We start from the raw sequence: 20,094 nt of genomic DNA, 5'->3' as shown, positions 1-20,094 counted from the left end.
AGCGCTGCAGCCACGGAGTCGACCGCCAAGTCTCAAAAGCCCCCCTGCCCGCTCCTCTCGGGCTCAGGACCCCTCCGGACCCGCGGCCGCAGGGGAACGGCCAGGGAAACCCGGGTCACGCGCGGGGCAGGCGCCAAAGCGGCCGCAACGCGGGGAGCAGCGCTGAAGGCGGGGCTGCTACGGGAGGGGCGGGGCGGGGCGGGGCGGGCGGGCGGGGCGGGAGGAGGCCCGGGGGCGGCTTGGGTGTTACCACCAACCCGCTCCGGCCGGAAACTGGCGCTTGTTTCCGGCCGGACGGCCGAAAACCACCGATCCTGAACCAGCCGCCGGAGTCGGAGCGGCGACCGTGTGTGGAGTGGGGAAAAAGCCGCTGGAGGAGGCCGGTCCGGTCAGTCCCATCTGGCTCCGGCTCCGGCTCCCGGGCGCAGCGACAGCCGCGGTCGCCGTCTCCGCCACCGCCTCCGCCTCCATCGTCGTCAGGGGAGGGGCCGGCCGGACCCCGGGGTCACAGCAGAGGAATGAGGAGAGGCGGCCGGGCCCCGCGCTCCGCCCCGGCCTAGGGCCTCGCCCCGGGAGCCGCGAGGGTAACGGAGCCCCCCGCCTTGTCACCCTCCCCCGCTCTGCCCCCGCCCCTCCGCCCCTCCAGTTTCCCCAGCTCTGACCCTCCGATCTCCACGGGCCCCCTTCTCCTTTCTGATTACATTTCGCCCCGGGCCGGCGGCTCTGGGCACCCCTCCTCGCCCTGACTGCCCCTGGCTTCGTCCCCTCCTCCCTGTTACTCCTCCCTTTCACCTGTGCCCGCGTCCTCTCCCCGCTCCCTCCCCCGATCCTGGTCCCCCAAGTGCGCGGGGCAGTTCGGACGGTGTCAGCGAGACTTTCGGGGAGGGATGGTGGAGTCGTAGGTGGTTAGAGTGCAGGCGACTACCCCGCAGTCGGATAAAGTTCATCGTCAACTCTCCGCATAAAAGTAAAATGGAAAGACAGGCGTGCTCTCCCCTGTCGATAGCCCAACTGAGGCGCGCCCGGTAATGGAGGAAGGGAGCGGAAAAGTGTGTGCGAGCCATTCTAGGGCCGGCGGGTGAACTTCAGAAAAAGGCAAAGTTGCCGTGAGCCGATGGAAACTTTAGACGCTGGTGATGAGTAAGCCGGGGGCTGCTGATCTCACTCCTCTGCTCGTAATTACTGGGTTAACGGTGCGGCTCGGTCGGGACGGAATGGGATTTGTTTACTGGGCCGGCGTATTTTTAGCCGTCGGCGCGCAGCGCGGGGCTGAGCCTCCCTCCTCCCGCGCCCGCCGTCTAGGTAGCCGGTCTACCGGAGGCGGCTCCTCTGGGCACAGCGCAGATATAAATGTTAAGTGGAAAGAAACTGACGGATGGAATTTTATGTAAGGTTCTCTGCAGACTCTTCAGAAGTTACACAGGCAAAAGCAAGAATTAGCCGGACTTTGGCTCTTATTTTCCTTAGCTTTTCATAAGGACCTATTTAAAATGCTTTTTCGAAAATCTGAAATGGGTACATTTTCAGTCTTTGTCTTCTCATGCTGTATATTTTGGAGACCTTTGAGGAGGTGGATCCCTTTGTCTTTCAGAATCTATTTCTAAGGTGGGAAAGGACAAAGTAGAAGTGGTGGTAAGGCTAGTCCAAAAGGGTAGCTAATCCTAAATCTTTGAAAAACATTTTTCTATATTATATAACTTTAAAAATGTCCCTCAGAGTAAACGAGATTGCGTTCCTGATGGGGTGGAGAAGACTGCAGGGACTTAAGCCAGGTGGCTAGGGAGAATCAGACTTGTAATTAAACATTTGCTCTGCATAATTTACAAATGAATACATTATAGGCAAACAATTATACTCTTTGTCCTCATTGTTTTTTGAGCAGTCCTTTTAAAGTTTACTAACCATCCTGCTGTGCTAGTCTGTTGATATTTTGAAGGCTGAACAGAACTGTAAAATAAATGAAGTTGATGTTGCTCATCTGGAGTCTGAATACGGGTCTGTTATAATTTCCACTAGCTACCCTGTGTGCCTCAGAGCACCTCCCTGAATAAGTGGTCAGTTACTATGTACTTTGGGATTGCAAATGAATACAAATATTAGCTCATGCTAGGAGTAATTGAGAAGGTAAATATGCTGAAAAGATATTCCAAAACTGAAATCGGTTATTTAAAAAATTTTCCCATTTTGGATTATCAGCACCTTCCTGCCGATAATTATCCATTAACATGAATAATTTAGAATTGAGCAGCTATCCACTTTGGACTTTATGCATTCCAGCAGGAAGGGAAAATGGAAGGAAGATATTTCCCAAACTATAATTTTTTTTTGTTGCCCGATTGACTTACCCCTTTCATTTAATGCCAAAAACTTCCTTGTGAATAAAAACACCACCTAAACCTTTGCCAAAGGAAGGGCTGTCTGCTGACTTGTATTAAGGCAGGCTGACCAGTAATGAATGCTAATTGTTAGTTGGACTTGGTGGAGTTATGTCACCAGCAACTTGGAAATTTTCCTGAACCTTTACTTAATCTCTTTCTTTTGGGCATCTATTGAAAATTTAATTTGGAGGCTAAAATCTAATATTTAAAAATCACACATCCTCTCAGAGTCTGCTGATCAATAATTCTTTCAATATGCGAGTTGGTTTGTGTCAATATTAGTGATCATATTTGGTAAATTCTATTATGTCTGTATTTAGCAACCCTCCCTAGTTGAACTACATATATAATTCCGCGTGGATAGGAGTGAGGATTGAGGGGTTAAATAAACCAAGGTTAAGTGTAGGGCAGCCTAATAGCCCACCACTATTCCCAGTTTTCAGAAGGCTTTGTTTGGAATTTTGAGATTCAATATGATTAACCAAGTGAATTATGATGGAATAACTCAGTACTAAAAATAAGTTCTCAGTTTGTTATGGGGGGCACTGAGTAACATTTGTCAAAAGCTTTAGCGGTCCTAAATGTCTCAGGCATGCTAAGGATGCTGGCAGAGGACATTGTAAGGAAGCACCCCTTCTCACTCTAAACATTCATCCCGTCAAGGGAAGACTCCCTAAACATCGCTTTACAATGTGACTTCAGCAGGAGGTTTCCTGTGGGAGCTGTGCAGTGGCAGACTGGAATCTTCTCAACAGCCCCTGATAAATTAGATAATTAAAATCTGTGAAACTGGAATGTAGTTGCAGGGCAGTTTTATCATGAATGCCTGAACTCAGTTGATTTTTTAATATGATAAAAAGAGGGAGTTGATTTTTTTTTTTAAGAAGTCCTTGCCAAATAATGATTGAATACTGAGGTGGATAAAGCAGTCTCTAGACTCCAGTGACAGGTTTTGGGAAGATATAAAAGGTGTAAAGACAGGTGTTTTTGCCCTTGGGATGGGGTGGGGTTAGGGAAGGCGGTATACAGTAAATGGAAAGGCAGACTATTATAAACTTTAACATTTAGGAAACAACATAGAAACAAAACCAAATATGATTGCCATAAATGCAGTATGTAAAGTCTAGAAAACTTGAAGTAACAAAAGAAGAATGAGATGAATTAGGGACTGTTTCTGAATCAGTAAAATTTGAAATGGACTTCGGAGGCAATGGATTAGAGTGACAAAGAGGCAGGGACTACAGAGTTAGATGGAACTTGGTTCATATCTTGGTTGAGGTTTATACTATGTGACCTTGGACAATGCACTTCATCCTTATCTATAAAATATGTGTGAGTATTCAAGTAAATGTTAGGAGTAAAGAAAAGATCTTCCAGGCAGAAAGTATAGAATGTACAGTATGAATGACGAAGTTGTGTTTGTCGGAATAAAAGAGAGTGACTGCAGAGAATGTGGGTTGGTCAAGTCCTGGGTAGAGCAAGCAAGAGGGTGGAGGAGACTCAGTGGCCAGACTCTGTTGTGTGTTGATAGAAGGGTCAATAGAGTCATTGTAGGTCCTTGAACAAAGGATGGATTTAATAAGGAGTATCGAGCCTTCTGGTTCAGGAACTCAGGGACAAGGAATCAGGCAGGCACCGGTACATTGTGACTCCTGCTTCTCTTCTGGACCATCCTGGCTTAAAAGGATCAGCCAGGAGACATAAGATTCCTTGTAGAAGTTTTTGTATTCGTGCACCTTACTCACTATGCTGAGCTCTGCTTGTGTTTGTCTCCCATTGTACCGATCTGTGGGGAAGTCTCAAGACTATGGCAGGATTCTCCTCAAGAGCTTATGGTAAGGACAGTATCATGTTTTCAGTACATTTAACTTTCTCTGCTATATAGAGAGCACTAGCATTGGTAATTCAGCACTTAATAAATTTCTTGGCTTGAAATACAGTATTTCTTAACCAGATTTATTTTCGTGTTTTGGGGTCGATCATACTACTGTTGAAATGAATCTGCAGTTCTAAGCTTGTATTACCTGATAGTGATGAGAACTGTCAATCTTAAAGCTTTTGGCTCAGAAATCCATAAGATGAATAACCCATTTGAGGACAATTAAGACTAGACCTCATATGTTAATGAACAATTTCTTTTCAAAATCTGTGTGGGTCCAATATGGCCTCTCAGGCTGTCTAGACACCTTATCCTTAAGAGTGAGTGGTAGATGTTGCAGCCAGAATGAGTCTTCACTCACAGTATTTGGAGGAATCTTACTTTCATATGTTGCATTGTTAAAGATTAAGGTGGCTTTTTCAAAAGACCTGTGCTTTGTAGAGGCTCTTCCAGATGTTAGCTCCACTGAAAATCTGTCAGATCTTCCCTCCTCAAGTAAACTTGTTTGAAAATATGGCCAATTAAAAAAAAAAATAAGAAGTGTCCACATTTAAAAATGAATAAAATCATACAGCTGTTCTTTCAACCTTGTTCTTTCAGTCTACTTGCTTTCCTTCACGCCTACCTGCCTCCCCACCCCCACCTTCTCATCATCATTACCAAACTATGTGCTTGTGATGTCATGAGCACAGGATTATTACTTACTCTTGAGTCAGAATATTGTAGTATCTCAGCTGGAAATCAGAGGTGGAAATTCAGGAATCTTAGTGCAGTTCAGGATTATTTTCAACTGTGATTTTTAGGATTATGTTTTATCCCTTTATTTCTTGGAAGAAATAGTTTTGGATAGGAGAAATCACTAAACTATTATTTTTAATGACCTGCTCCGAGGTTAGCTCTATGCTAGATGATGTGGAGGATTAGATAAAATGACAATTTTGTGCCCTTGAAGAGTTTACAGTCCAGTTAGGAGTAAGCAGAATGGGAAGAAATGACTATTGAGCTTCTGTTATGCCACACAAATAAAATTTTAAAAAATGTGAAAGTATATTTTCTATTGCATAGTACACACTTTATACCGTAGGTATTTTGAAAGAAGAATACTCAGGTACTTATGAATGATGTCACAGAGGAATTGGAACTGATTCCAGATCTTAAAAAATAAAATGGTATTAGGTACAAGGAATGAAGAAAATAACAAAAATTATTTCATTTTGAAGCTGAGAAGGGATCAAGCAAAAGCCTGGAATAGGGATATACTCAGGATGTTCTTGGGTCAGTGATAAGACTGAGTAGCAGTAAATAGTGAAACAAAGGTGGTTAGGATAGTTTGGAGCTATGTTTATAAGGGGTCTTAAAAGCCAGGCTTATAAGTTTAGATTTTGAATGATAGAAAATTGTGAACCACTGAGAAATTTTGATTGGGATAGTAATATAATGATAGTAGGGAACAAAGTTGGCTTGTAGGGAAGGGAAATTTGGCACCTGTGGTGTGTGAGGTGATTCACTAGAGTTGTGTGGAGAGTGGAATAAGGAGAAGAAAGAAAAAGAGATTGTGAAGGAAAAATTGAAATCATCTGGACTGGACAGTGAAGATGAAGGGGTGTGATCAAGTATGTCTAATGACAGTTTAAGCTTGGGTTTCTAAGATATTGACTGAAATAGAGAAGATAGGAAGGTTTTGTCTTTTCTTTTTTAGGGGAATACGATGAGTTCAATTTGAGATGTGTTGGATCTAAAGTGACAGTGAAACATCCAAGCGAAAGCTGTTCCTGTTGTTAGAGATGAGCCTAAAGCTGGCGGAGAGGTGGGGGTTACTAGCTTGCAAGTGTGGTTTTGCAGTTCTTTAGCATAGATGTAGCTGTGGCCAAGAGAATGAATAAGGTGTCTGAAGACTAGAATTTCGGGAAAGAACAGAAGGCCAAATCTGATGGTACCGATAAACATTAATGATTCTCCACTCTTCAGGCCATCACAATTGATTCTTCCTTCTCTTTCCTATTTTCTTTTTTTAAAATACATTTCTTTATTGATTTCAGAGAGGAAGAGAGGAGAGAGATAGAAACATCAATGATGAGAGAGAATCATTGATAGGCTGCCTCCTGCACGCTCCCTACTGGGGATCGAGCCTGCAACCCAGGCATGTGCCCTTGGCCTGAATCGAACCCGGGACCCTTCAGTCCGCAGGCTTACTCTCTATCCACTGAGCCAAGCCGACTAGGGCTCTCCTTTCTATTTTCTATGCCTCTACTCCAGTGGTTCTCAACCTGTGGGTCGCGACCCCTTTGAGGGTCGAACGACCCTTTCACAGGGGGTCGCCTAAATAGATCCTGCATATCAGATATTTACATTACGATTCATAACAGTAGCAACATTACAGTTATGAAGTAGCAATGAAAATAATTTTATGGTTGGGGTCACCACAACATGAGGAACGGTATTTAAAAAGGGTCGCGGCATTAGGAAGGTTGAGAACCACTGCTCTACTCCCTACTCCATCAAATTCCTGGAATGAGTATCATCTTGTAAGCATGGTTTTAGGAACAGGAAACTAGAGACCTTGAGTCAGACAAGGTCTAGTGGGAGGAGACAGATGTGCAAATATCTAGATGGAATGAAGGTTTAGAGATGCTGCACTGGAAGTACGTAGCGGAGAAAGTGGAGGCCTGAGGTCAGTTCTGCCTTGGGCACACATACTTTCGAAAGTGCCTCCCAGAGGAAAAGACATTTGAGCTGTCTTGCAAGATGAGTTAAGGATATACCGTACAGAAGACAGGGAGAAAGAAGTACACTGCAGGCTGAGAAAACAGCATGAACAAAAGCTTAAAGAAACGAAATAGCCAGGCTTCTTCAGGTAACTTTTAATACTTATTTTGGCTGGAGGCCAGGGTTGGAGGGCAGGGGTGAGACTGGGGAGGTAGGTAAGGCTGATCACAGACAGCTTTATCTTGTGCTGAAATAAATGATGAATCACATTGGGTGATAAAGTAAATTTCATGTTCTAGAAAGATCTTTTGTCAATGGGGTGTAGACAGTGGATTGGAGAGGAGCAAAATGAAGGCTTTAAAATAACCTTATTATACTTAACAGTAACACATTTGTTGTTGAGTGATCATGTTTAGAGAATCGTGGAATAACTACAGGGATTGTTATGCTTTGTTAGTCTCCCTTGTTCATTTTCAAATGGAATGCCTGAGCTTTACTCAGGATCACAGAAGTAGTTTTAATGATAGGTTGGTCTGGAATTCAGTCTTCAGTGCCTGTAAGGTGGCAGGTGATTAGTAAACGTTAGGTCACCTCTTAAGTCCTTCCCAAGTCCCACTCTAGTGTTCCTTACATTCTCACACACTGTATTGTGCCAGAAGACTGAGGGATTTCTGTCATCCATCCCATTGTCTGTTTACCAGTCCAACGACTTTTCCCAGGTCTGACTGGAAGATCTGCCCTGAGATTACCTTGGGGAATAGGGACGTTTGACCTTGGACAGTTGGATGCCCTGGAGTGGAGTGAAGAGGATGTTATTCAGCTGTAATGATTCAGTTGTAGAAGAATGTCAAAGTATTTGTTTTTATTGAGTGTGCAGATGTATTTATCTCTCCTGCTAAGTTCCCTGCAAATTGTTTTCTTTTAAACTTAGTTTTAAGTTGTACCAGTGAAACTTTGGTAAAAGAAAGAAATTGGGCATTGACAAAAAAAAATATCTAAAAAAATACATACAAGATATGTCATTATAGTTGGGTTCTAAATCTTCTCAGTATTTTTTATTTCATTGGATTTTTTGTGAGGAAAATTGGGTTTAACATGCTAAAGAAGTTTGGATTTTGTGTTTTAGTCATTTTTGCTGGAGAATAGTCTAAGAACAGGATAAAGGACATCTTAGAGGGCCTTAGATTTCAATCCCTGGTGAAAGTTGGGACACAAGGGGATGTGAAGGATGGATACCTTCCATTGATAAGTTTTTCTTAAAACTTAACTGAGTTGTGATTTCTTTACTCTTTTCTCTGGCTCTGTCAACATCTTCAGAGAAGGGCCTTGGCTTGGAAACTGTCCACTTTAGCAGAGCTGCCAGTTCTTAATTCTTTCTCAAGTGGGCAAGGGTACATTTTGTTTTTGTTTGTGAGTGTTTGGAGGAGGGGAGGAGAGATAGGCGCAGAATAGTTACTCACAGTGAGTCTTTATCTGAATTCCTATGTAACTGGAAGTTTCCTTGGCTTCATTTTGGGGAGATGACTTGGTTACACCGGCATTTATGTTATGTGGGAAGGTGGGTCTTACTCCCCTCAGATATCTGATTTAGGATGGCAACAACAACTTCTTTCTTGTTCATATTTGTCAGCCCCATTCCATCTGTTCTAGGTGCCTTTTGTGCACACTGTGAGGGAGAGGAAGAGTCCTCAGTCTCAATAGGTGAATCAATTGTTACCTTAGAGTTTAAGGAACCCATTCTGCTCCTGACTGTTGTTGTTTTATTTTTTAAATATATTTTTATTGATTTCAGAGAGGAAGGGAGGGGGCGGAGAGAGAGAGAAACATCAGTGATGAGAGAATCATTGGTGGGCTGCCTCCTGTGCGTCCCACAATGGGGATCGAGCCCACGAGCCGGGCATGTGCCCTGACCAGGAATCGAACCATGACCTCCTGGTGCATAGCTTGATGCTCAACCACTGAGCCATGCTGGCTGGGCCATACTATTATTTTTATGTTAATGACTCCACTATTTCAGCACCTGGCCCTTAATTTAAAAATTTTGGATAATGAGATATTTTAAATACTGTTTAGAAAAGTTCAGGGGAGAAACCGTAACACAATTTTGAGCCAACAACCCAAATTTAATGGGTATTAACATTTTGTCATATTTGTTTTAATGTCTTGCTCACTTTAAGATATAAAATGGTAACCCTAACCAGTTTTGCTCAGTGGATAGAGCTTCAGCCTGCGGACTGAAGGGTCCCAGGTTCAATTCCCGTCAAGGGCATGTACCTTGGTTGTGGGCACATCCCCAGTACGGGGTGTGCAGGAGGCAGCTGATCGATGTTTCTCTCTCATCGATGTTTCTAACTCTCTATCCCTCTCCCTTCCTCTCTGTAAAAAATCAATAAAATATATTAAAAAAAAAGATATAAAATGGTAGATAAAGCGAAAGCCCCACTCTGCATCCTTTCTCCCTTCCTCTTTTTAGGGAAATGACTACTGACCTGATTTGGTATGTATCATTCCATTTCATGTTATATACCTTTCTTTTTATTTTAATATTATATATATACACAAACAACACACAACTTTGTTTTGAAATCTTACATAAATAAAATCAAAGTGTATGTATCCTTTTGCACCCTTTTTTCCCTCTATTGTTTTTTAGATATGTCTACATGTAAATCTAGTCCATTTAATCACCCAGTCGTAAAGCAGGTTTCCTTCTTTGCTCTCTGCACTTGCCCTGTTAACAAATCCTAACCATCAAAGTCCCAGTTTAAATCATACCCTGATTTTTTTTTCTTCTCTAACAGGATATGCTCTTTCCCACTTCCGAATTCTCCTTACATTTTATTGGTTCTTGTCTGATAGTGGTTATATGTTCTTGTATTTGAGTTTATTTATTGTTTATTTGCATGCCTCTTCTATACTGTAAGCTCTGGAAAGCAGATAAAAGGTCTTTTTTATCTTTGTATCTCATGGGGCTTGCCACAATAACTTATGTGTAGTAGGCATTTAGTATCCATTAGCAACTAAATGGTTAATTAATAAATAAGAAAATAAAGACCGTCCTTTGTGATGGTGAACCATCAATTTAATTATGAGCATTATAGTGGCCCCCATGAAAAATAAAGCTTCAAAAGAAACTCTCAGCCTAAAAATTATATAAAGATGTACATAAATGGTGAGAGCAGTGAAGACTAACTTCCTGTATTAGATGAGAGCAAACATTCCTTGAGAAATGAAATGTGAATTGATCGCTGATCTCATTCCAATGAGGAAACTCCTGGGAATTACTCCTGATGGCCTTTGAGGCAGTGTGCTCCTATGGCCAGACTTTCACTAGCTATCAAATTCTGCTATTATCATCAAGGTCTTGACACCTTCACTGGCGATGGGATATTGGTGTTGAGGAAAAGCAGCCTATCTGTTCACTTAATGAACACTGCTGGGAGCCAGGAATTCTTTGGCCCCTAAAGAGGAAAACCCAATATACACATACATACATGTATACTATGTACATATATTTTTAGTCACCTTTTTATTAATAAGACCAGATTGTGTATCAGCAGAATATTTTGAAGTTATTAATTGTGGAATGTATAGTCCCCAAAAAACATCATTTTGGCTTTCCAGAAACTCTTCCCTCCCCACCAAGAAGAAATTAAATATTAAGTTGAATATATGAAATTGCAATTCTGAAAGTAAAAGCAGTCAAATATGGGCAGTTTTGTGTGGCTAACCTTAATACTTCAGGCCTTGATTTCCTCCTGGGGTTCTGAAGAATATCATGAACCTTTTTGAAGTGGATAATCCCAAGTCTGTTTGTGATTCTAAAATGCATTTCTAAAATTTAATTTGCAACCGACTTTCTCTTGTAGTTATGTTTAGCTCAAATTTTTGATAAAATGTTTTTATTTCTTAGCACACATTCTTAGTATATTTGGGAAGGTTTGGGGGGATGTGTGAGGGTTATTGACAAGATAGGCTCTGGGAATAAGCCTAGAATGAAAACTTGCAGTCAGTAGCAACATAAAATTGATCGGGTAAGCTTTAATAAGCTTATGATTCCCTTGAGTGAATGACTCTCCCACATCTTTTCCTGCTACCCCCATGTCTCCTGTCTTGTCTTGATAAGGGAGATGTGGTAGCACAAACCATTGAAGAGAAAACTGCCTGTGGCCCTTGATTTTATTTGGAGACTTAACAGGGAAGAGGGCACAAGCCCCAGCTCCTGACACCAGACTCTTATCTTGTAGTTTCCCACACAGTTCTTAGGATAAGGGGTATGGAGATGCAGAAGTCAGGGAAAGAAGCAAAGAAGCAGATAGCAGGAGTTAGCTGATATAGTATAGGACTGAAGAACAGGAAAGGAAAAAGGGAATAGGTATAAACATTTAAAGAGGTTGTTTCCTCCCATCCTTCAAAAACTGGCTTAGAATTCTATATAAACCTTGTACCTTGACTGTATTAAAGTTGTATTCAGGCTACATGCTACTTGGATAACATCATATATAGAATTCAACTTGTAAAGTACAGTTTTGTGTCCTAAAATAGTTCTTTGAAAAGTCAGGGACATTTAAAATGAGTTGGTCTACTAGTGCCTTTTGAATCATTAATAACTGACATGAAAGGAAAAGAAGAACATTTTTTTGAGGTTTTTGAAAAATAAATTTTGATATTTACTTGAAGATAATCAATCCTGTGTGAGGAATCGAGGCAAGACAGTGGGAAAATATAATGCCTTGCTAACAAAAATATTTTAGACAGCAGGTTCTCAAATGTTTTCAAATTTACCTGCTTTTATTAGTAACCTTGTGAGCATTTGCTTTTGTCTCCTTTGAACTGGAAGCTGACCTGGCTGAGTGTTAGACTATTTGTTTTCTGAAATTTTCCATTAGTACTAAGGACAGGATTACCTGACATGAAAGATACTTGGTCCCTGTTGTTTACTGGCCAGGGATAGAGACTTCCCACACCTCTCAGAATTCTGAAAATGCAATTTGAGATTTAGACTTAAGATATGCTGTACTCAGCCCTGGCCTGTGTGTTCAGTGGTTAGAGTGCCGGCCTGCGCACTGACGGGTCTCGGGTTCAATACCTGGCCACAGTTGGGGCGACTGTGGGAGGCAACCAACTGATGTCTGTCTGTCTCTCTCCTCACCCTCCTTCCCTTCCATTCTCTCTAAAAATCAATGGAAAAAATATCTTCGAGTGAGGATTAACAACAAAAAAAGATACTGCATCCTAGCTTCTTTGAATGTCTAAAATAAGTTCCTAGCTATTTGGCACATGGTGACCTCTCATTTTAACATTAAATTACTTCTCTAAGTTATCCTTGTAATTTTTTGTACTAGTTCATTCTAGAAATGAAGATTTGAAATCATCCATAAATTTCCCTTGACGTTTGCTGCCTAGTTGAGACTATAAATTCCTTTCTATTGAACACCTGCTGTGTACTGGAATTTGGACAAGTTGCTGTAAGGAGATGTCAAGGAAGTGTTAACCAGTAATTAAATAGGTAATAGGAGAATTGGCCCCTTGGGAATTTATATTCTGGGTTAAATGGAACATAGTTACATCTACACTAATAAAAGAGAAAAATGGTAATTGGCGTACGACGATACCCTTTTCATTGGCTAATCAGGGCTATATGCAAATTAACCGCCAACTAAGATTGACAGTTAACTGCCAACTAAGATTGGCAGTTAACTGCCAACAAGATGGCGGTTAATTTGCATATGTAGGCACAAAGCAGGGAGGCGAAAGGGAAAGCAGGAAGAAGCCCCCTGCCACTGACAGTGATCGGAAACCCAGGGGGGAGCTAAGAGCTGGGGGGGCAGGGCAAAGGCGGCCCTGGGGCCGCCTTTGCCCTGCCCCCCAGCCATGATCGGAGAATCAGGCGCCTTTGCCGCCCTGGCCAGTGATAGCAGGAAGTAGGGGTGGAGCCAGCGATGGGAGCTGGGCACGGTCGAAGCTGGCAGTCCCAGGAGCTAGGGGTCCCTTGCCTGGGCCTAAAGCGGAGCCCACGATCGCGGGGCCGCTGCAGCTGCGGGTCCCCGCTGCCCGGGTGGGACGCCTAGGCCAGAGGCGTCAGGCCTGGGCAAGGGGCCGATCCTGCGATTGAAGGGTGATGGGGGTCAACGCCTGAGGGCCCCCAGTATGTGAGAGGGGGCAGGCTGGGCTGAGGGACATTCCCCCCCACCCAGTGCACAAATTTCGTGCACCGGGCCCCTAGTATATACATAAATACATGTATAGAAAACAAGATGTGAGAAATACAGGCTATTAGTAGCATATATACCATCAAATAGAGGTAGTAGTTATCATTAACATTTTATTGGCTATCTGCCTTCTGAAAAGTTAGGCTTCAGGTATAGCAGAGTAAAAGTTATCAAGAACTTAATAATTAGTTGTGAAGACTGAATGCATAAAAAGATAAATAGTAATACTAACTCTTGGGTATTAAGTGTCAAGTGAGGAGTACAGTTATATAGAGTTATATGGCGTTAGAGGTAGTAGGTAGGCAAATTTTTACCTTTAGGATAATCTAGGCCTCAGGGGAGAAGACTGAGTAAGTATAGAGGTAACATTCAAGGCAGGAGAGCAGTGAGCTGAGCCCAACTTGGTTTGGGGGCAGACTAAGTAGACAGTTTGTTGCATGGTATTTCACCGAGGAGAGCAATGAGACTAGTCAAGTTGGAGAGGGCCTTAAATCTCAGGCAGAGAAGTTGGATTTATCCTCAGAGTGAAAAATCCACAAGCAGATAATTTTTTTTTTAATGGCCTAGTTTACCTTTATTGTTTTGACTGATGAGCATCCTAGGGTTTCTTTTTTAAAAAAAATTATTTTTTTTATTGATTTCAGAGAGGAAGGGAGAGGGGGAGAGAGAGAAAAATGTCAGTGATGAGAGAGAATCATCAATCGGCTGCCCTCTGCATGACCCTGAACCCAAGCATGTGCCCTGACCAGGAATTGAACCCAACCTCCTGGTTCATAGGTTGAAGCTCAACCACCGAGCCATACTGTCCAGGCCACAAGCAGGAGATTTTATGTGTAAATTAGTACTTTAGGAAAATGGATTCAGCCGGGTGGTGTACAGTGAGGAAGAGAGAGCAGTTGGAGGACTATCGTAATCCTGGGAAGGAGTCTCTGAGGAGTGGTGGCAGTGCAGAAACTGGAAGATGGGAGCGATCTGAAGAAACATAAATAGAATTTGGTAACTGTTTTTTGTGGGAAAGGGGTAGATAAGAACAATGTATATGTTTTTAATCTGGATTATAGCAGTAGGAGAGCTGGGTTTGGTTAGTTTCTGCTATATCTCTCCAAAGGGATACCTGGGTGGAAATTTTTGAAGAGCACCGAGTCTAGCCCCACATTCGCAGTTAATACTGAATACAGAGAATTTAAACAACTGGTTTAAGTAGTAAAACTTGGTGTAGAGCCCATTCTTTTGACTGTCATTCAGTGCTCTTCCTACTGTATTATATTGCTTAGGAGACGGGTTTAATGGTTAAAAGAGCAGATGCCTGGGAAGTGAAATGGGAAGTCCAAGACCACATTATGATGAGGTTTAACCACAAGCTGTTTCAGTTCTGCATAGGTTTTCCTCATATTTAGACACTACGTATGTACACATCTCTCTATCAGGCTCATAATGCAACCGTGGCTCCGGTTTCTTCAAGCTGTCTTCCTCTGAGATTCAGTTCTTCATAGTCAAGGAAAAATAATCCTCCAAATTTTGGATTTAATTTCATTTACTCTCGGAATTTTAGTTTTGAAGATGAAAGAGTTCTTTCCCCCTGTGTGTAGATAGGTTGCTTTGATTACAAACTGTCAGTGAAGTAGCCTCAAAGGCCCCATTAGTCTTTCTGGAGTAAAAGGAGGAGAAGAGTTTTGGACCCAAATCTTTCATGTTTGTTTACCCTATCAGCAGTTAAGAACAATTTACTCGCACTGATCTTATTACCTAAAAAAAGCCAGTTGCCGAACCGGTTTGGCTCAGTGGATAGAGCGTCAGCCTGCAGACTCAAGGGTCCCGGGTTTGATTCTGGTCAAGGGCATGTACCCTGGTTGCGGGCACATCCCCAGTGGGGGGCGTGCAGGAGGCAGCTGATAGATCTCTCTCATCGATGTTTCTAACTCTCTATCCCTCTCCCTTCTTCTCTGTAAAAAATCAATAAAATATATATTTTTTTAAAAAAGCCAGTAAATACTGTGGATCAAAATCTTTTAATTTATTTTGCTAATAGGAAGTTTTTAGGGAATTGAACAGCCTTCTAAGAAATTATGTGTGTGTGTGTATATATATATATATGTATATATATATATATATTTTAATGTGTTTATTGATTTGAGAGAGAGGGGAAGGGAGAGGGAGAGAGAGAGAAACATTGATGTGTGAGAGTAACATTGATCAGCTGCCTCCTACACACCCTACTGGTGGTGATCAAGCCATAACCTGGGCATATACCCTGACTGGGAATTGAACTGGCTATGTTTGGTTTTTAAATATGTATACAGGTATATTTAAGATGCAACTCATTCTCACTCTTCTCTTTTTCTTTTTGTTAATCCTCACCCAAGGATATTTTTTCCATTGATTTTAGAAAGAATAGGAAGGAGGGGGGGGGGAGGAGAGAGTGAAACATTGATGTGAGAGAGACATTGATTGGTTGCCTCCCACACGCACCCTGAACAGGGCTGAGGATCAAACCTGAAATCTAGGTACATGCCCTTGACTGGGAATTGAACCCATGACCCTTTGGTGCATGGGCCAACACTCTAACCACTGAGCACACCGGCTAGAGCTCCTCTATTTTTCTTTTCAACCAGGCTTTTAATCTGTCTGATATCAGATACCTGAAGACTCAAAATAGTATTTTCTGGATCAACTAATACTTATTATGTAGGTACTATAAGGGCATCATTATTTAATTTCATCTGCCAAGATTAAATATTCCTGGATTTTATGACTGGGTCCCTAGTAGTAAACATCTAGTGCTTGGCTTCTGTAATTCTTATCCCATCTTAATTCTTGCCATGACTCATCTGTTATAACTTCTGATCTGACTGGGTATTAAAGGGAAGAAAACTTAATAGTGAGATCCTACCCTGAGTTATACTAAGCACTTTATATATTACCTCATTTAATACTCATAATAATTACATATGATAGATTTTTTTAAAAATAGATTTTATTGATTTTTTACAGAGAGGAAGGGAGAGAGATAGAGAGTTAGAAACATCGATGAGAGAGAAACATTGATCAGCTGTCTCCTGCACATCTCCTACTGGGGATGTGGCCGCAACCAAGGTACATGCCCTTGACCGGAATCAAACCTGGAACCCTTCAGTCCGCAGGCCGACGCTCTATCCACTGAGCCAAACCGGTTTCGGCTGATAGATATTTTTAAACCTATTTAAAGGTTAATTCATTCAAAATATTTATTATTGTATTAAGGGAATACTTATTAGTTCATCCAAAATAGTTAAGCACTGTTTAAGGTGCTGAGGATAACACAGTGAATATGAGATGAGGTTCCTGCTAAGGCACAGAGAAGTGCAATAACTTGCTCAAGATCACACAGCAAGAAGTGGCTCAGTGGTTGAGCATCACCCTATGAACCAGGAGGTCAGGGTTGGATTCCCTGTCAGGGCACATACCTGAGTTGCTGGCTTGATTCCCTGTAGGGGGCGTGCAGGAGGCAACCAGTCAAGGATTCTCTCATCATTGATATTTCTATCTATTTGTCCCTCTCCCTTCCTCTCTGAAATCAATAAAAATATATTTTAAAAAAAGAAAGTGACAGAGCTAGGATTTAGAAATACATCTGATGGATTCCCAAGGGAATGTCTACAACCATTATCAGATTATGCTGCCATTTACATATATTGCTGGTTCTCTGTGATTATATAAATAAATCAAGTGATAAAAATAGGTGGAACTCCCAATATTTCTTTGTTAAAAAGGTTCTTGATGAATTCAAGGAAGAAATCTGCCTTGGTGCTGACAAGCACACCTGCCCAATAATGCTTTTCCTCTCTTCCCCTCCCCTGTTTCCACTCCCTCTTTACACACTCATACCTGGGGATAAACTGGACAGTGTGACCTGCTTTGGCACTTGAATGTATTTGTGCTTTGAGGACTGGGAGAGTTTTGTTTGTTTCCTTGGCTTCCTGAATGTTCCTTGCCCACTTGCAAGTTCTTTCTTGTAGTACAATGGTGAGTAATGTGTTGTTAACATTGTAATGTAGTCATGCCAGTTGGAATATTCCCCCCCACACCCCCCCCCCCCACTTCTCTCTGATGAACCTCGGGTCAAATTTGCCTTCTGTGATTCACTCAAATAGAGAAGGCTTTTTGTATTCAGATGACTAGGAAATAGTCCCGAGGTTGGGAAGACTATTTAAAACCCAATGTCTTCTGCCCAGCTGAAATTCATTTGTTAGTTAGCATTCTAGGTTTATTCTCTGACTAGTGTGATTCAAGAAGAGTATTTGTTTTAGATTGTGGCCATTATCACAGTGTGCCATACTGGGAAGAATGGTGTTTATTCTGGAGTTAGGAGCTTAAAAATAGACACAAGGAATTTTTTGGTGAGTATTACCTAGTAGAAAGCATTAAAAATGCTTTCAGTCTGTGAGAGTGAAGAGCTGAGTTTCAGTAGGAATTGAGGTCCAGTTGAGTTCTAGGGCTTACTTAGGTAGGATCAAGATTGCAAGTATTAAAACAATTTAGTATTGCGGATCCAGTCAGTTTAGTTTTGGGGATTCAAGTGTACCTAGGCATGCTCATGAGGTAAATGAGATGATTTATGTGGCTGTGTCTAACCTAGTGCTTTTATTGGTGCACAATAAATGTTAGTTAAATCTTTAAAAAAGGTACTTGAATGCTAAGTGTGTTGTCAGTTTGTCTTTCTTGGGCAGCTTCCTCATTGTTAAGTATTTCTTCCAAAGAATATTTATTGAGCCTTAAATTATGGGTAAAACATTTGGGAAAGGGGTTGGGGTAACAAAGATTTATAGTATCAGATTCTTGCTGAGACTGTGGTCTTAACATTTACAACTTGAATCAATTAGGCCTAGCATTTAAGGACACATTTAAGAGGAAATTTATGATTTTGGCATTGCTAGAGTCAATCGTCTGCTTTTTTTATAGAAATAACTTGACCCTTTGGTAGGATTGAAAATACTTGCTTTCCAATTCTAGTTAAACTGGGTTTAATTTTTGATATTTGAGATAGTTGCCTATGATGTTTCCTCTTATCCTCTCTCCATCTTTTTCATTGAACAGTGTAATGTATTTTAAAGTCTTTTGTGAACTGCAAGCTAGCAGTTGCTCTCATCACCACTATCAATAATAATATTACAAATATTAATTGGGTAGGACTCATAAGTGTTGGTTTTCTGGATTAATTTCAAGAAGTAGTCAGAGGAAAATGGGATATTTGCCAGATGACTTGTTTACTAATTGATACTTTTTGTACTTTTTGTGGAAGGGAGAAGGAAAAGCAGAGACCTGTCACCCTGAAAACTTGGCCTGGTGCTATGTCATTGTGAAGAATTGCCTATATTGCTTTGACCAACTGTATGGTGGCAAGAAAGTGTAACAGGATTTGTCACATGTTTGACCTGCGAGGCTTACAGTGCATTCTACTGGAAGCATCTTTCTACAGAGGAAACAACTTATCTCGGATTGTTGGTAAGATCAACCACAAAATGGATCTTAAAATAAATAATAGAAATGTATCAGTCCAGGACAGTATCTGTCTGGTCTCACTAAGTAGTAGGATTAGGGAAACAGTATCTTTGACTCAAATATTTGGTTAGTTGTTATCATCAAAAACCTTTATAGCCAACTTCTGGTGGTTGGCATTCTTGGAGAAGAACATGCGGTTTTAATAATTCAAAAGTGCAAGTTATTTAGTAAATTTTGAAAGGATCTCTTTTTAGAATTTCCTCATTTTCTACCCCCGTTTCTGGTGCCTGGCACTCAGTAAGTCTTCGTTGAATAAAGGAAATTAGTTGATACCTATCTTGGGGTTGACTCTGGAACCAGCCCATTAGATGAACTTATAGAAAGCAGGGATAACGACTTATTGGTTGCTGTGTCCCCTTCACTTAGCAGACTGCCTGGCCCAGAGTAGGTCCTTAAGAAATGCTTACTGAATGATTGAGTTGGGAGGTTATGGTTTTCATTAGGGGAAAATTGCAGTGACCTGCATGCTGCTGTGTTGATGGTGGCCCTTCCTTACAAGGAAGAAATGTAACTTTCCTACAAATAAATATGAATAAATGTGACTGTGAGGAAAGTGATTGCTTTGATGCTTCCAGGCATTTTACCCCTTTAGACAGAAGTAATTTGTTAAAAGTTGGTGTTTTATTTATTTCTTGTTTTTTTTGTTTGCTTTTAAAAATGTTTTATCCTGTTCAGAATTTAGTAATTGCTTTGATTTCTTAACCAGTTAACTGCCACAATATTTTGAATTTAATTCAAAATGGTCCACCGCTTGTGTCTATAGATGCGTATTGCATACAAATGGTTAATAGCATATGGCTCAGTGGTTGAGCATTGACCCATGAACCAAGAGTTCAGCAGTTGATTCCCAGTAGGGGCACATGCCTGGGTTGCTGGCTCGATCTCCAGTAGGGGTGTGCAGGAAGCAGCCGATCGCTTTCTCTCTCATCAATGATTCTATTTCTCTATGCCTCTCTCTTCCTCTCTCTCTAAAAAAAAAAAAAAAAAATCAATAAAAACATATTTAAAAAAATAAAATAAATGACATAGTTGCTAAAGTGCTTTAAAAAAAAATTTACAGCAGATGAGAAACTATTCTCTCTGTGGACAAGCTGTACAAATATATTTATTTGTTCATATAGACCTTCATTACATGTCTATGGGGTGAATGATGACATTTAAAACCAGTAAGTAATTCACATGTCTATTTTTAATTTTTTTAAAATACATTTTTATTGATTTCAGAGAGGAAGGGAGAGGGAGAGAGTGATAGAAAGAGAGAGAATCATTGATCAGCTGCCTCCTGCACACACTCCCACTGGGGAACAAGCCCGCAACCTGGGCATGCATCCTTGACCAGAATCGAACCTAGGACCCTTCAGTCCGCAGGCCAACGCTCTAT

At 41.4% G+C, this 20,094-nt stretch overlaps 1 protein-coding gene across 7 annotated transcripts in view; it reads left to right on the top strand.

The window, feature by feature from the left end:
• Positions 1-316: 316 nt before the first annotated feature.
• Positions 317-20,094, top strand: part of OTUD7B (OTU deubiquitinase 7B) — a 58,701-nt gene continuing 38,923 nt past the window's right edge. For 2 of the 7 annotated variants that reach the window (XM_059675453.1, XM_059675447.1), the window contains exons 1-2: positions 317-584; positions 18,454-18,656. In XM_059675453.1, coding sequence (XP_059531436.1) covers positions 18,545-18,656 — 112 coding nt within the window. In that variant the 5' untranslated portion in view covers positions 317-584; positions 18,454-18,544. Of the gene's footprint in view, positions 585-1,005; positions 1,141-7,088; positions 7,112-7,696; positions 7,816-18,453; positions 18,657-20,094 lie in introns of those variants that run through there. The other 5 variants (XM_059675452.1, XM_059675451.1, XM_059675448.1 and 2 more) reach the window with 5 other exon arrangements.

The sequence above is a fragment of the Myotis daubentonii genome, chromosome 18 (genome assembly GCF_963259705.1).
Source record: "Myotis daubentonii chromosome 18, mMyoDau2.1, whole genome shotgun sequence".
In the NCBI taxonomy this organism is placed as follows: domain Eukaryota; kingdom Metazoa; phylum Chordata; class Mammalia; order Chiroptera; family Vespertilionidae; genus Myotis; species Myotis daubentonii.
Note: the sequence above shows the minus strand (reverse complement) of the source record. Positions and strands in the feature narration are given on the sequence as shown.